At 42.0% G+C, this 17,071-nt stretch overlaps 1 protein-coding gene across 1 annotated transcript in view; it reads right to left on the reverse strand.

The window, feature by feature from the left end:
- Positions 1-17,071, reverse strand: part of dcc (DCC netrin 1 receptor) — an 897,707-nt gene that overhangs the window by 124,659 nt on the left and 755,977 nt on the right. Inside the window, exon 17 of the mRNA XM_059988663.1 lies at positions 2,772-2,953. Within this exon, the coding sequence (XP_059844646.1) occupies positions 2,772-2,953 (182 nt within the window). The remainder of the gene's footprint in view (positions 1-2,771; positions 2,954-17,071) is intronic.

Consider the following 17,071-nt stretch of genomic DNA (forward strand, 5'->3'; position numbering starts at 1 on the left):
CATGTTGGTCACATGGGGTAATTTGGCAGTGTGGTATCATAGGGCTAGCAGGGCCTGTCACTGTGCTCTAACTCCAAATGAATAATAGAATGTGCACATGGTTAGGGGGTTCAATTGTTGTTCAGACCAAACATCTGAATGGGGAAGAAATGTGATCAAGGTGACTTTGACTCTGGAATGATTGTTGGTGCCAGACAGGGTGGTCTGAGTATCACAGAAACTGCTGATCTGCTGGGATTTTCACACACAACAGTTTCTAGAGTTTACAGAGAATGATGTGCAAAACAGAAAAAAACATCCACTGAGCAGCAGTTCTGTGGGCAAAATTGCCTTGAAAATGAGAGAGGTCAGAAGAGAATGGCCAGACTGTTTCAAGCTGATAGGAAGGCAACAGTAACTCAAATAACCACGCATTAAAACAGATATGTGCTTAAGAGCATACTTGAACACAAAACACACTGAACCTTGAAGTGGATGGGCTTCAGCAGCAGAAAACCATGAGTATACACTCATTTGCCACTTCATTGCGTACAGGAGTATGTTTGGATGTACAATGCAGCACATGTACATCAAAACATATAGCAAAAGGTGTTAACACACACAAAATGCTGGTGGAACAACAGCAGGCCAGGCAGCATCTATAGGGAGAAGTGCTGTCGACGTTTCGGGCCGAGACCCTTCGTGAAAGGTGCCAACTGTGTTAACAACCAGTGTGCTGATGGCAGCCCACAAGTATAACGGGGTTGGCACCTATTATACCGCACCTTGGGTTGCGGGGTGGAGATAATAAAGAAGTGTAAGGTACTCCTTCCCTCCACTGGCCTGCAGGTCACCTTTGGGCAACTGAGACCAGAGGACAAGGAAATTCACGTTCTGCAGATAATTAATTTCTGAGCAAGTCCTGCTGGTAGACCAGTTGAGTGTGATTAACAGTACAGACCACCATGAATGTTGGGTTCTCTACCTGTATATTATGCATGACGTAACACTGGAGCTCTGGGTTGGAGAACTGACTGTGGGCGAATGTGTGAGAGGGAAAAATGGGGTTTGTTTTATTGTTGTGTTGTTATTGGTGTTGCTTTTGTTGTTCTGTAACCACTGGAATGTATGGTGACACTTGTGGGCTACCCCCCCCCCCCCCCCCAGAACATCCTTGCATTTTTTTGGTTGTTACACAAATGGCGCATTTCACTGTATGTTTTGATGTACATGTGATAAATAATTTGTGCACGGAAGGATAGCATAACCATATTACAATGCCAGCAGTCCAGGTTCAATTCCATCTGTAAGGAGTTGGTATGTTCTCTCCCTGACCACACGGGTTTCCTCCGGGTGCTCCAGTTTCCATTCCAAAGACATATGGTTTTGTAGGTTAGTTGGTCACATAGGGGTAATTGGGCAATGTGGGATCATTTGGCCAGCAGGGCCTGTCACTGTACTCTAACTCTAAATAAAATTCAAAAAGTGAACCTGACTCTAACAGGAATACATTTATCTGATAAGACACCAGAATGGTTTCCTTATCTCACTCCCTTCCTCCACAATGGAAATTAATTACTATGATTAAAGGAAAAAACAAAAGTTTTTAGCTTCAAACCAAGCTATCTCTTAGGACATTTATAAGAATAAAATACATGAGATTCTGCAGATATTGGAAACACACACAAATTGCTGGAGGAACTTGGCAGGACAGACAGCATCTATGGAAATAGTCGTATTTTGGACTGAGACCCTTCAACAGGATATCAGAGATTAGATCTCATGATATATGCCAGTGGTAATAAACCTGATTCTGATTCTAGGAAGATTATCTTCTCAGCATCTATGAGAATCAGCCCCGTCTATTCTATTTGGACTGATGAAGGGTCTCAGTCTGAAACTCTGAATGTTTATTCCTCTGCAATATCCTTCCAGAGCTGGGATTGACAGACCTTTTGCTTAATGGTATCGATCCATGGCGTAAAAACGGTTGAGAGCCCCTGTGCTGCCTGACTAGCTGAGGTCCTCCAGCATTTTGTGTGTTACCCTTTAGTTCCTAAAATGTTTCTTGTCAGCAACAGAATCAGAATCAGAATCAGGTTATCAGGTTCAACATCCATATGTCAACAATCAATAAATCAATATGTCAACATAGTGACATATGTTCTGAATTTTGTTGTTTTACGGTAGCAGTACAGTGTACTCCATTAAAAAATTAGTAAATGTTACAAAAAGAACTATAGAAAAAATAAGCAGTTGACATTTTGGTCAGAGACCCTTCATTATGACTGAGTTCCTCCAGCATTTCGTGTGTGTTGCTCAGGATTTCCAGCATTTGCACAATTTCTTCTGTTTCAGATTTTTTTTTTGTTTTGTTTTAATTTCTTAGACACTCATATTTCGTTGACGAACTAATAGAGTGGGAATTTGACTGAGTAATTGTTCCTGCAGTGCAAGTGAAGGTTACTTTTCATCGAACACAGAACGAAGATTTAAACCTGGTGATGTTATTGTCGAGCTTCCTCAGCTCGACAGTGACAATGTGAACCCAAAGGAAAGGCAATCAAAAAACTGATCTACAGATGTGAAAACCTGCAGTTTGAAACAAAGGAGATGCTGAAATTCAGAGCACTGCAGGTCAGGTAGCATCTATGGAGAGGAACAAACAGCAGATGTTTCAAGTTGAGACCCTTGCCCCCATAGACTGCCTGTTGAGTTCCTGCAGAATTTTGAATGTGTGTGTGTGTTGTATAAGAATTATAGGCTGTAAGGAAATATGAACTAACACTTACTTTGTACTTGGCATTGGCTGAGTAGCTCGTTCTCCATCGAATGGTATAAAAGCGGATGTCTGATGTTACCTTCTGGTTCTTGGGCACGGCGTTGTCCGCCCAGCTGACTCTGACGGAGTCATGACTGACTGCGACCGCTTGGACACCTACAGGTGGTAGCATGGGGGTGGAGGTGTCTGGGACTGAGGTGGGGAGGTCATCGAACAAATGAAATAAATCAACATCTAAGGGATCGAGAGGGTCTGGGACATGACAGTAAACAAAACCATGCATCGAGGAGCAGAGAAACAGAAAACAGTGCCAATATACAAGAAGTGAAAAATACAAAATAAAATGGTATGAAATGAAAGAGAAAATTATGAAAAAAATCATGTTAATTCATTAACACATCAAAATACCAGGATCAGCAAACGTGATTAATCCAATTTTGATGAATAATGGAGCAATCTTTCATGAATTCATGTGAAAGCCATCTGTGTTTCTAACATGAATAATATTCACGTGTCCTCAAAAAGGGTTTCAGTCTGAAATGTCATTTGCTTACGACTCCTCTACATAGATGCTGCCTCTGGCATTTTGTGTGTGTTACTCTTGATTTCTCTAACTTCCAGTAATTTTTCCTGTGCCACCTTCCCATGTCGTCCATTCCACTCTTGCTCCCCTCTAACCTCTTTTCTTCTCCTCACCTGAATATCGTCTCACCCCTTGTGCCTCTCCTCCTTCCCTTTCTCCCATGCTCCATTCTCTTCTCCACTCAAATTCTTCCTTCTTCTGCCCTTCCCCCTCTTCTACCCATCACCTCCCAAGTTCTCACTTCAATCCCCACCTCCCCCATTCAGCTGGCTTCGCTTATCACCTTCTAGCTTGTCCTCTTCCCCCCCCCCCCCGCCGTTTTATTCTAGCTTCTTCTCCCATCTTTTCCAGTGCTGATGAAGAATCTTAGCCCAAAACGCCATCTGTTTATTCATTTCCATGGATGTTGCCTGACCAGTTGAGTTCCTCCAGCATTCTGTGTGTGTGTTGCTAAGAATTTGTACTGATATAGTGGCTTTAACAATGCATGCATTCCCAAAATACGTTACAAGTGTTGTCTCATTAATAATTGATGGTGAACCGCAACAGGAGATAAAAGTGCTGATGACCTGAAGTTTGATTCGGGCATTAGGCCTCATAGTATTGCAGAGGAAGAAAGAGCTGTTGCTGAGGATGAGATCTTCAGTATAGAAATCCAGTCTGTACTTATTTAATCTGCTAAGTATTTTGTGGATTTTGTTTAAGATCTTCATTTCTTCTTTCATGCACCCCTATCTCTAGCCCTGTCCAGATCCCACATGCTCCACTAGAGCTGGATAGGGCCAGAAGTGGGAATGCATAAAAGAAGATATGGAGATCTTGAGCAACACACAGAAAATGCTGCAGGAACTCAGTAATTCAGGCGGCATCAATGGAGGGGACTGGAGATGGTGACCATTCAAATATCTTAGTTTGCAGATTCACAAGTGTAATAGGCCAGTTGAGTTTTGATTTACCAACTTAGTTTTCTAATGAGTTTCTGATAGGGGAAGAAGAAACAAAGGGACTCTCGGAGAATGGAATGAATTGAGGGGATAATTGAACTATGAAGCTAATGGAGCAATTAGCTGAGACTGCCAGAATTACTTGAGGTAATAAGTGTGGCAAGGAAGGGATGACAGAGAGAAATAATTGGGCAAAGAGACAAACACAAAGGGGTTTAACAAAAAAGTTAAAAACAAAGAATTCTGCAATTTAGCAATAATATGATAATACCCAAATTTAAGAAATTATAGCAAAAGATATTGATTTTGTTCCAGTCACCCTGTTAAGAAAAAATTGAAACGATTATTCTTTGCACATTCCTTTCAATCTACTTATTTAAGAAAATGCAAACATGGAATGACAACGTAATTGCAATCCTGCTGGGATCATCCACTGTATCCAATGCTCCCAATGTGGTTTCCTCATCACTGGGGAGTCCTGCCTCCATCCTCTACAAAAGGCACGATTTCCCAATGGCCACTCATTTCAATTCTGACATACCGATCCATGCCCAACACTATGGTCATGATGTGGATTTCGGAGGAGCAACAACTTATGTTCTGTCTGGGAAGTCTCCAAACCGATGGCAGGAACATTGATTTCTCTAGCTTCCGGTAATTAGAATCAGGTTTAATATCACTAGCAAATGCTGTAAAATTTGTTGTTATGCAGCAGCAATACATAGCAATACATAATAATAAAAACTGTAATTTGCAGTACATATATATTTAAAAAGTTAAATCAAATAAGTTGTGGCAAAAGAGAAAAAAGTAGTGAGGTAGTGTTCAAGGGTTCATTCACAGGGGCAGGGAAGAGGTTATTCCTGAATCATTGAGTGTGGGTCTTCAAGCTCCTGTACCTCCTCCCTGATGATACCAATGAGAAGAGGGCATGTCCTAGGTGATGGGGTCCTTAATGAAGAATGCCTTAATTATAAATTACTCCCTTCACTCCTCCCTTTTCTCATGTTTTCCATCCTGCAATTGGCTCCCCTCTTCTCACCGGCCTTTCACCTCCTTCTGGTACCCCTCCACCTTCCCTTTCTCCAATGATTCACTCACTTCTCCAGATTCCTTCTTCAGCCCTTTACCTCTGCCTTTACCACATATCGCCTCCCAGTTTCTCGCTTCATTCCCCCACCCAACAATCTGTCTTCACCTATCACCTTTGAGCCTGTCCTCTTTCCCCTCCTCCTAACTTCTTATTCTGGCTTCTTCCCCATTCCTTTCCAGTCCTCATGAAGGGTCTTGGCCTGAAATGCCAACTGCTTTTTCCTCTCCACAGACGCTGCCTCTGGCATTTTGTGGCAGTTGCTCTGGTTTTCCAGCTTCTGCAGAATCTCTTGCGCTTACACTGTTTTTTGTTCTGGTTTCCATTGGGATTGGATTGGATTGGATTGTATGTTATGATTCCGTTTTGTAAAGCATAATGTCTGATATAAAGCAGGCCAGGCAACAGCTTTGGACAGACAAACAGGGTATTAACAAAGGAATTTGACAGATGCAGGAAATCCACAACATTAGAGATGGTGCAGAGGATATTTACCAAGCTGCTGTGTAAACTAGAGGACATCTCTTCTGAAGATAGGTTGATAGAGCTGATGTTTTTCTCCTTAGAGTGAAGAAGAATGAGGAGTGATTTGATAGAGGTGTACTAAATAATAAGAGGCATAAATTGAGCGGACAGCTGGAAATTTTTTCCAGAGCAAAAATGGCTAATACAGGGAACATAATTTTAGAGTGGAGATACGTCTCCAAGTCGCTCCTTCTCTCCACTAGTCTGCAGGTCATCCTTGGACAAGGTGCAGCACCTGATTAGCCCCCATTCAGGGTCATGTGAAGCCATGGAAGTAGGTGGTGCATGGCCAGCCGTATGCATGAACACCAGGTGCTTAATGAATGAATGAACAAATGATAATTGTAAGGAAACTATAGGGAGATAGCAGAGCTAGCTTTTTACACAGAGAGTGGTGAGTGCATGGAAGATTCTTCCCAAGGTGTTAATAGAAGCAGGTACTTAAGAACTTCATAGTTTGGCACATGGATGATAGAAAAATGGAGGGCTATGTAGGAGGGAAAGGTTAGTAAGATTTTTAACTACATAAAAGGTCAGCACAACATAATGGGCCAAAGGGCCTGTACAGTGCTGTAGAGGTCCATGTTTATTGTTAACACACACAAACTGCTGGAGGAACTCAGTAGGTCAAGAAGCATCTATGGGGGGGGGGGGAATAAACAGTTAGAGATTTGGGCTGGGAATCCTCATTATTGTATTGAAGCAAGAACTTTTGAGAGAAATAGGGCTGACTCCACTCTTTTCATGAATCTCCTGCAGGACCTTCATATAATGTCTTCCATTTTCTTTGGCTGTGAATTCTCCTTGGTCATAGTCCACAGGACCCTTACTGATGTATATTCCTGTTTTCCTGACTCCTTACCCAGAACAAGGATAGGGCTCTCTTCATTTTCACTCACTGTCCCACCACCCTACACTTTCAACAGATCCACCATATTTTTGCCACCTTTAATGCACCTTTAATTAGACATTCTTTTTATGTCTAATGTAGTCTAAGGTAGTGGGCTTGGCCCAGTACATCTCTGGTAAAGCCCTCCCAATCATTGAGCACATCTACATGAAACGCTGTCATAGAAAAGCAGCGCCCATTATCAAGATCCTCACCACCCAGACCATGCTCTTTTCGTGCTAATGACATCAGGTAGAAGATACAGGAGCTTCAGGGCTTACACCACTGGATTCAAAAACTGTTACTACCCCTCAACCATCAGGCTCTTGAACATGGAGTTAACTACTACACTCATTCTATTTCTGGTGTTCCCACAACTGATGATCTCACTTTATGGATTCTTTATCTAATTATTTCATGCTTTTGTTAATTATTGTGATTTATTTATATTTGCGTTTTCACAGTTTGTTGTCTTCTATGATCTTGCTCTTTCATTGATACTGTTTACAGTTACTATCCTATAGATTTGTTGAGTATGACCACAAGAAAATAAATCCCAGGGTTGTATGTGGTGACATGTATGTACTCTGATAATAAATTTTACTCTGACTTTAAAGAAGATAAGTTGAGTGAACCAGAGCTTTTCACTTTGGAGTGAAAAAGGATGAGAGGTGATTTGATATAGGCGTATATGATGATAAGAGGCATCAATTGAGTATAGCCAGTGACTTTTTCCCAGGGTAAAAATAACTAATACAAGGGGGCGTATTTTTAAAGTGATTTCAGGAACATATAAGGGGTATGTCAGAAGTAAGTATTTTAAGTTCTTTTGAAGAATTGAGCATGAGAGCAATGATGTAATGTTGCAGCTCTATAAAACATTGGATAGACCATACTTGGAGTTTTCCTGGTTGCCTCATTATAGGAAGGATGTTGTTTTAGAGGGGATGGAGAGGAGATATACTAGGGTGTTAGCTGGATTAGGGAGTATGTCTTATGAGGATGTTAAGCTAACTGGGGCTTTGGAGCACATGAGGAATGGAGGGGGCAGGTTGGTGGTGACTTGTTAGAGTTGTACAAGATAGATTGAGAGGACAGTCAGATTTTTTCCAGAGTGGAAATGGCTAATATGAGGGGACACAATTCTAAGAAGATTGGAGGGAAATATGGGGATATGGGGGGGGGTGTAGAAATATCAGAGGTAAATATTTTACACAGACAGTGGTGTGTGTGTGGAATGCACTGACAGAGGTAATGTAGTTACAATTCGGGGCATTTAAGAAACTCTTGGACTGGCACATGGACAATAGAAAAATGGAGAGCTTTGTAGGAAGGAAGGATTAGATTGATCTTAGAGTGGGTTATAAGGTTGTAGGCCAAAGGTCTACTCTGTTGTAATGTTTTATGTTCTGTGTTTAGTTCCGGCTTAATGCATCAACGGAATTTAAGTTCAGACTAAACCCATATTGCTTGGTCTTTAGTCTGGGCTTCAAGAGCACTGGTCCAGTAACTTCACCACTGCTCTGTACACACATGTTCTTGCCAGAAGAATGCAAGGTTACATTTGATCTTTATATCAGTTCCACACTTTTAATCATTATTGATTAAAAACAACTTGATCTTTGCATACAATGACTTGTCATAAAATATTCACTAACTATGATTAATTATGTTGCCTGATTCACAGTCTAGTGTGTAAAACAGTTGGACTCACTCTCAGGTAGAATGTTAGAGTCACAGATTCATAGAGCACTACAACACAGAAGCAGGCCCTTTGACCCATCAAGTCCACACCAAACTGTTACTCTGACTAGAATATTAGAGTCATAGAACACTACCGCACAGAAACCAGCCCTTCAGCCCATCTAGTTCATGCCAAACTGTTACTCTGACTAGAATGTTAGAGTCATACAGTCATAGAGCACAGAAACCAGCCCTTCAGCCCATCTAGTCCATGCCAAACTGTTATTCTGACTAATTCCATTGACCTGCACCTGGACTATTGCCCTCCATACCACTCCCATCCATGTACTTGTCTAAACCTCTCTTAAATGTTGCAATTAAATCTGCTTTATCACTTCTGCTGGCAGCTCATTTGGCACTCAAGCCACCGACTGAAATATTTCTTACCCTTAATTATTCCACCTTTAACCCCTAACTTCTAGTTCCAGTCCTACCCAACCTCAGTGGTAAAAAGCCTGCTTGTCTTTACCCTGCCTATACCCCTCATAGCTTTGTATACTTCAATTAAATCTCTAATTCTCCTGTGCTCTGGGGAATAAAGTTCTGACTTATTCAAACTTCCCCAATCACTCGGGTTTTCTTTTAACGACATCTGATCCATTGGCTGTGACATCGCTCAGTTCTGCCATGTTGTTAGACAAGCATTGCAGCTTTGCTTGGCTGGTTCCTCACTGTTCCTACGTAATCCCAGCCTACCTCCTTTCACTCCATACTGAGTTCAGCTGGACTCATTGAAAGACATGTGGAAAGAGTTAGAAGATAATCAGAAAGATGTTGCCTGAATTGGGGAGCATGACGTATGAAAACATGTTGAGTGAACTTGGCCTTTTCTCCTTGGAGCGATGGAGGATGAGAGGTGACCTGATAGACGTGTAAAAAATGATGAGAGGCATTGGTTGTGTGGATAGTCAGAGGCTTTTTCCCAGGGCGGAAATGGCTGCCACAAGAGGGTACAGGTTTAAGGTGCTTGGAAGTAGGTACAGAGCAAATGTCAGGGTTAAGTTTTTATAGAGAGAGTGGTGAGTGTGTGGAATGGGCTGCCAGCAATGGTGGTGGAGGCGGATACGATAGGGTCTTTTAAGAGAGTTTTGGATAAGTACATGGAGCTTAGAAAAATAGAGGGCTATGGGTATCCCTAGTAATTTCTAAGGTAGGGACATGTTCTGCACAATTTTGTGGGCCGAAGGGCCTGTATTGTGTTGAGGGTTTTCTATGTTTCTAAAATTGAAAGGCAAGGATCTACTGGGTCATGTGAAAAGAACAAGGGCATCAGAGGAGCAGATCAAACAAAGCATGTTATCCTCCCATGCAATATCTTTGCACAGCACCTATTGAGAGATGAATCATGAGAATGTTAAATCATGAATTTTCTAAGAATGTGGTGAAAAATGAAATACAGTTGATTGAAGCCTATTGAATATTGATAGGCCCAGACAGAGTGCATGTGAAGACGATAAGCCATGATGGAATAGCGGAGCAGACCCGGTGGGCTCGGTGGCCCAGATCTGCTCCAATGTCTTACGGCTTGAGAGGAATGTGATACTGGATCTGCTATTAGGGAAAGAGACAGGGCAGGTGACAGAAGTTTGTGTAGGGGAACACTCCGCGTCCAGTGACCACAATGTCATTAGTTTCAAAGTAAATGCACAAAAAGATTGGTCTGGTCTGCGAGCTGAGATTCTAAATTGGAGAAAGGTCGGTTTTGATGGTATTGGAACAAGTGTGGTTTGGGACAGGCTGTTTTATGGCAAAGGTGTACTTGGGAAGTGGGAAACTTTCAAAAATGAAAGTTCAAAAGAACAAAGCTTGCATGTGCCTATCAGAATGAGAGGGAAAGATAGCAAGTGTAGGGAACCTTGGTTTTCAAGAGGTATTGAGGCCCTGGTTAAGGGAAAGAATGAGGTACGTAGCAGGCATCAGCAAGCAGGAACAAATGAGGTGCTTATGGAGTAAAAGAAATGCACAAGAACACTGAAGAAAGAAATCAGGAAAGCTAAAAGAAGGCATGACGTTGCCCTAGCAGACGAGGTGAAGGAGAATCCAAAGGGACTCTACCGGTAGATTAAGAGCAAAAGCTGTTGCACAGGCCATTGACTGAGTGGACAGAGTCAGAGTGCTGATAAGACCATAAGAGGTAGGAGCAGAACTAGGCCATTTGGCCCATCGAGTTTCTCTGCCATTTCATCACGACTAAGCTAAATTTTCTCCCAGACCCAATCTCCTGCCTTCTCCCCATATTCCTTCATGCCCTGACCAATCAAGAATCTATCAATTGTTGCCTTAAGTATACATAAAGACTTGGCCTCCACAGTTGTCTGTGGCAAAGAATTCCAGAGATTCAACATCCACTGGCTAAAGAAGGACCTCCTCATCTCAATTCTGAAAGGACACCAATCTATTCTGAGGCTGTGTTTATTGGTTTTAGACCCTCCCACATGCACTATATCAAGCCTTTCACCATTCTGTAGGTTTCAATGAGGTCACCCCTCACCCCTCAATTCTAGTGAATACAGGCTAGAGCCTGAAAGCACTCTTCATATAACAAGCCTTTCAGTTGGAATCATTTTCATGAACCCCCTTTGAACTCTCTCCAGTTTCATCTTGAGGCTATAGCTTTATGGGGCTTCAATGAGGAGACAATTCATTCAGAGAAAGAAAAAGAAAGGAGAAACTCAAGGTTAAGTTGTTTTTTCTTTCCCTTCTTTATATCTGCTCAGTTTGGACAGTAGAGATGCCAGGCTGGATAGTTGAGTGCTCCTCTTGCAGGATGTGGGAAGACAGGGACACTTCCAGTATCACTGACAACTACAACTACCAGAACTATATCCAGTTGCAGCTTCTAACAATCCACATTAAGGAGTTGGCGCTGGAACTGGATGAACTCTGGATTATTCAGAAGTGATAGATAGACCATAAGACCATAAAACACTGGAACAGAATTAGGCCATTCAACCCATCAAGTCCACTCTGCCATTTCATCACGGCTGATTTGGATCCCGTTCAACCCCACAGACCTGCCCTCTTACCATATCCCTTGACACCCCGACCAATCAGGAATCTTTCAACTTCCGCTTTAAATATACCCTTAGACTTGGCCTTCACCATAGTCTGTGACGGAGTATCCCACAGATTCACTGCACTTTGACTTCAAGTATTCCTCCTTACCTCTGTTCTAAAAGGATACCCACACCATAGGAAATATCCTCTCCACATCCACCTTATATAGTCCTTTCAATATTTGGTAGGTTTCAATGAGATCCCCACGCTTTCTTCTAAATTCCAGTGGATACAGGTCCAAAGCTGCCAAATGCTTCTCATATGTTAACCCCTTCATTCCTGGAATAATCCTTGTGTACCTCCTCTGGACTCTTTCCAATGACAATACATCCTATCTGAAATAAAGGGCCCATAACTGTTGACAATATTCCAAATGTGGCATGACTAGTGTCTTATAATAGGACATATGGAGAGATAATTACTCCCAAGGTGCAGGACACTGGAAACAGGATGACACTCAAGAGGGGAAAGGGGTTAAGGAGCCAGTGCAGAGTACCCCTATGGCCATCCCCTCAACACCAGGTGTATCACTTTGGACACATTCGGGGGAGATGACCTAGCAGAGGAAAGTCACAGAGGTCGGGTCTCTGGCACTGAGTCTGCTTCTGTGATTCAACAGGGAAGGGATGGAGAAGTGGCACAATGTGGTGATAGGTGATTCATTAGTTAGGGGAACGGACAGGAGGTTCAGTAGGCAAGAACGATGCCTCCTGGGTGGCAGGGTCCAGGATATCAGCATTCTTAAGCAGGAGGGTGAAGAGTCAGAAGTCATGGTCCAAGTAGGTACCAGTGACATGGGTAGGATGAGTGATGAGGTTCTGCATAAGGAGTTCAGTGAGTTAGGTGCCAAGTTAAAGGGAAGGATCTCCAGGAGCTGTGATCTCAGGTTTGATACCTGTGCCACGTGCTAGTGAGACTACAGCTAGGAGGGTTCTACAGTTTAATACGTGGCTAAAGAGTTAGTGTTGGAGGGATGGCATAAGATTTTTGGATCCTTGGTCTCTCTTCCAGGGAAGGTGAGTCATGTACAGAAGAGCGTGTTTGTCTCTGAACTGGACAGGTACTAATATCCTAGTGAGAAGGTTTGTTAATACTGTATGGTGGGTTTAAACTAGAATTGCAAGGGGAATGGGAACCAGAGTGCCAGAACAGTTAGTAGAAAAGTTGTGAAGGCAGATGTTGGTAAGACCTCAGACAAAGTCAGGAATCAAAAGGTTGAGCATGGTGTGACTAGTGTCATGAGCTGCATATATTTCAATGCAAGAAGTATCATAGGAAAGGTACCATACTGCTAAAGATGAGGTAGCTGGTTTACAGAGGTAATGGGTAGTGAGGAGAGGCTATTGATAGGGGCAAAATTGCAGTCAACAGGATGAGCTGCAACATAAAAGGCAATTTGGAAGGCACAGGATATATACATCCCAATGAGGAAGAAGTATTCTAAAGGGAAGATGACACAACCATGGCCAACAAGAGAAATCAAAGCCAACTTAAAAGCCAAAGAGAGGACATATAATAGTGCAAAAATTAGTGGGAAGTTAGAGGATTGGAAAGCTTTTAAATATCAACCAGAAGACAACTAAAAAAGTCATTAAGAAGTGTAAAAGAGAGGCTAGAGTGGATATCGGACCTCTGGAAAACAAAGCTGGAGAGCTAGTAATGGGGGACAAGGAAATGGCAGAAGAGCTGAATAAGTACTTTGCATTCGTCTTTGTTGTGCAAGACACTAGCAATATGCTGGAAGCTCCAGGTGTTCAGGATCATGACGTATGTGTAGTTACCATTACTAGGGAGATGTTTCTTGGGAGAGTGAACGGTCTGAAAGTAGCTAAGTCACCTGGATCAGATTGTGTATACCTCAGGGTTCTCAAAGAGGTGGCTGAAGAGATTGTGGAGGCAATAGCAATGATCTTTCAAGAATCACTAAATTCTGGAATGGTTCTGGAAGACAGGAAAATTGCAAATGTCATTCCACTCATTAAGAAGGCAAGAGAGGCAGAAGAAAAGAAATTATAAGCCAGTTAGTCTGACCTCAGTGGTTAGGAAGATGTTGGAGTCCATTGTGAAGGAATAAGTTTTGGGTTACTTGGAGGCCAATGATAAAATAGGCCATAGTCAGCATGGTTTCCTCAGGGGAAAGTCTTGCCTAACAAATCTGTTGGACTTCTTTGAAGAAATAACAATCAGGATAGACAAAGGAGAATCAGTTGATGTTGTATACTTGGATTTACCGAAGGCCTTTGTCAAAGTGCCACATATGAGGCTGCTTAGCAAGCTACGAGCCCATGGTATTACAGGAAAGATTCTAGCATGGTTAAAGCAGTGGCTGATTGACAGGAGGCAAAGAGTGGGAATATAGGGTGCCTTTTCTCGTTGGCTGCTGGTGACGAGTGATGTTCCACTAAGGTCTGTGTTGTGACTGATACTTTTTGCGTTACATGTCAATGATTCAGATGATGGAATTGGTGGCTTTGTTGCAAAGTTTGCAGATGATATGACAATAGGTGGAGGGACAGATAGTTTTGAGGAAATAGAGAGGCTACAAGAAGGACTTAAACAGGTTAGGTGAATGGGCAAAAATATGGCAGATGGAATACAGTGTTGGGAAGTGTATGGTCATGCACTTTGCTAGAAGAAATGAAAGGGTTGACTATTTTCTAAATGGACAGAAAATACAAAAAACGGAGGTGCAAAGGGCCTTGGTGGTCCTTGTGAAGGACTCTCTAACAGTTATTTTGCATCTTGAGTCTGTGGTGAGGAAGGCAAATACAATGTTAACATTTACTTCAAGAGGACTGGAATATAAATGCAAAGATGTAATATTGAGTCCTGCCGAAGCGTTTCAGCCTGATATGTCGACTGTACTTTTTTCTATAGATGCTGCCTCGCCTGTTTAGTTCCTCCAGCATTTTGTGTGTGTTGCTCAGATTTCCAGCATCTGCAGATTTTCACTTGTTTGTGAAGTAATGTGGAGACTTTATAAAGCACTGGCGAGGCCTCACTTGGAGTATTGTGAACAATTTTGGGCCCCTTATCTTAGAAAGCATGTGCTGAAACTGGGGAGGGTTCAAAGAAAGTTCATAAAACTGATGTCCAAGATTGAATGCCTTTTCATATGAAGAGTATTTGATAGATCTGTGTCTATATTCGCTGAAATTCAGAAGAATAATGAGTGATATAATTTAAATTTATCGAATGGTGAAAGGCCTTGATAAATTGGATGTGGAGAATAGAGGAGTCTTTTTAGAATGGAGATGGGAATGAATTTCTTTAGCCACAGGTAATTGTGGAGGGAAAGTCTTTATGTATGTTTAAGGCATCTTTATGCCTTGTTTGGTCAGGGCATGAAGGGATATGGGGAGAAGGCAGGAGATTGGAACTGAGAGGAAAATTGGATCAGCCATGATGAAATGGTGGAGAAGACTCAATAGGCCAATGGCACAATTCTTACATCTTATGGCCTTATTGTCTAAAAGGATTGCAAGGCCCAAAATTAGTCCTCTGGAAGACCAGATTGGTAATCCACTTTGTGGAGCCAAAACAGATGGAGGAGATCTTAAATAAATTCTTTGCATCTGTTTTTACAGAGGTGGACACAGTGTCTATCATGGACCCTATACAAATTATAGAGGAATAGGTGTCTGTGCTCCTGAGGCAAATCAGGGTGGATAACTTCCCCAGGGCCTGGATTGGTGTTTCCTCAGACCCTATAGGAGGCAAGTGCAGAAATTGGTGGGGTCCTTGCAGAGATTTTAAATCATCCTTAATGACAGGGAAGGTACCATAGGATTGAAGGACAGTCAATTTTGTTCCACTCATAAAAAAACATCTCTAAATGTGATCCAGGAAATTATAGACCAGAGAACCTGACATCAGTTGTGGAAATATTATTGGAAGGCATTCTAAGGGATTGGATTCATAAGTATTTGGATGGACATGGACTGATTAAGGATAGTCAGCATGGCTTTGTGCATGGTAGGTCATGTCTAATCAATCTTATTGAGTTGTTCGAGGAAGTTACAAAGAAAGTGGATGAATACAAGGCAGTGGATGTTGTTTATATGGACATTGGCAAGGTATTTGACAAGGCCCCACATGGGAGGTTGGACAAAAAGATTTAGCTGCTCAGCCTTCAAGATGAGGTAGTAAATTGGATTAGACATTGGCTTTGTGGGAGAAGCCAGAGAGTGGTAGTAGATGGTTGCCTCTCTGACTCTCCGTGACTAGTGATGTCCCACAGGGATCAGTGCTGGGTCCGTTGTTGTTTGTCATCCATATCAGTGATCTGGATGATAATGTGGCTAACTGGATCAGCAAATTTGTGCATGACACTAAGATTGGAGGTGTAGTGGACAGCGAGGAAGGCTATCATGGCTTGCAGAGGGATCTGGACCAGCTGGAAAAATGGGCTGAAAAATGGCAGATGGAATTTAGTGCAGACAAGTGCAAGGTTTTACACTTCAGTAGGACCAACCAGTATAGGTCTTACACAGTGAACGACCGGACACTGAGGAGTGCGTTAGAACAAAGGGATCTGGGAATATAGCTTCATAACTGTTGAAAGTGGCCTCACAGGTAGATTGAATCAGAAAGAAATTTTTTGGCACATTGGTTTTCATAAATCAATGTATTGAGTACATGAGATGAGATGTTATGTTGCAGTTGTATTAGATATTGGCGAGGCCTAATTTGGAGCATTGTGTGCAGTTTTGGTCACCTACCTACAGGGAAGATGTAAACAAATTTGAAAGAGTACAGAAAAAATTTTACAAGAATGTTGCTGGGTATGGAGGACCTGAGTTACAAGAAAAGATTGAATAGATTAGGACTGTATGTTTGGAATACAGTATAGAAGACTGAGAGGAGATCTGATAAGGGTATAGACAGAGTAAATGGAAGCAGGCTTTTTCCACTGAGTTGGGTGGGACTGCAACCAGAGGTTATGGGTTAAGTGTGGAAGGTGAGGGTCAGGAGAGTGTGGAATGAGGTTGCAGCACAAGTGGTGCATGCAAGCTTGATTTCACCATTTAAGAGAATTTTGGATGAATAGTAGGGGTATGGAGGCCTATGGTTGATGGATGTCGGCAGTTTAAATAGTTTCAGTTTGGACAAGATGGGCCGAAGGGCCTGTTTCTATGCTGTACTTCTCTATGACTCTATGACAAAAGGGGATTTAAGGATTTAGGTTAGTACATCTTTAAAAACTAATGGGTAAGTACAGAAACTATTTTTACAGCTAATGACAGTCAGGCCTTCATTGGCAGCACTCGGAAAACAAATGTTAAAAATTGCCATAATTATATTTCTGGTCACACTCCATCTGAAGAACTGTATTTGGTTCTGGGAACCAAAGTGTTTATTGATATTGAGGTCTTGTGGTCTTAAGAAGCGAATGTAGGTCCATTTGGAAGAATTACTTCAATGGATTAAACAGGTCCCGTCCACAATGATTAGATATATAATAAAATAATTTTATCTG

The sequence above is a fragment of the Hypanus sabinus genome, chromosome 14, assembly GCF_030144855.1.
Source record: "Hypanus sabinus isolate sHypSab1 chromosome 14, sHypSab1.hap1, whole genome shotgun sequence".
NCBI lineage: Eukaryota > Metazoa > Chordata > Chondrichthyes > Myliobatiformes > Dasyatidae > Hypanus > Hypanus sabinus.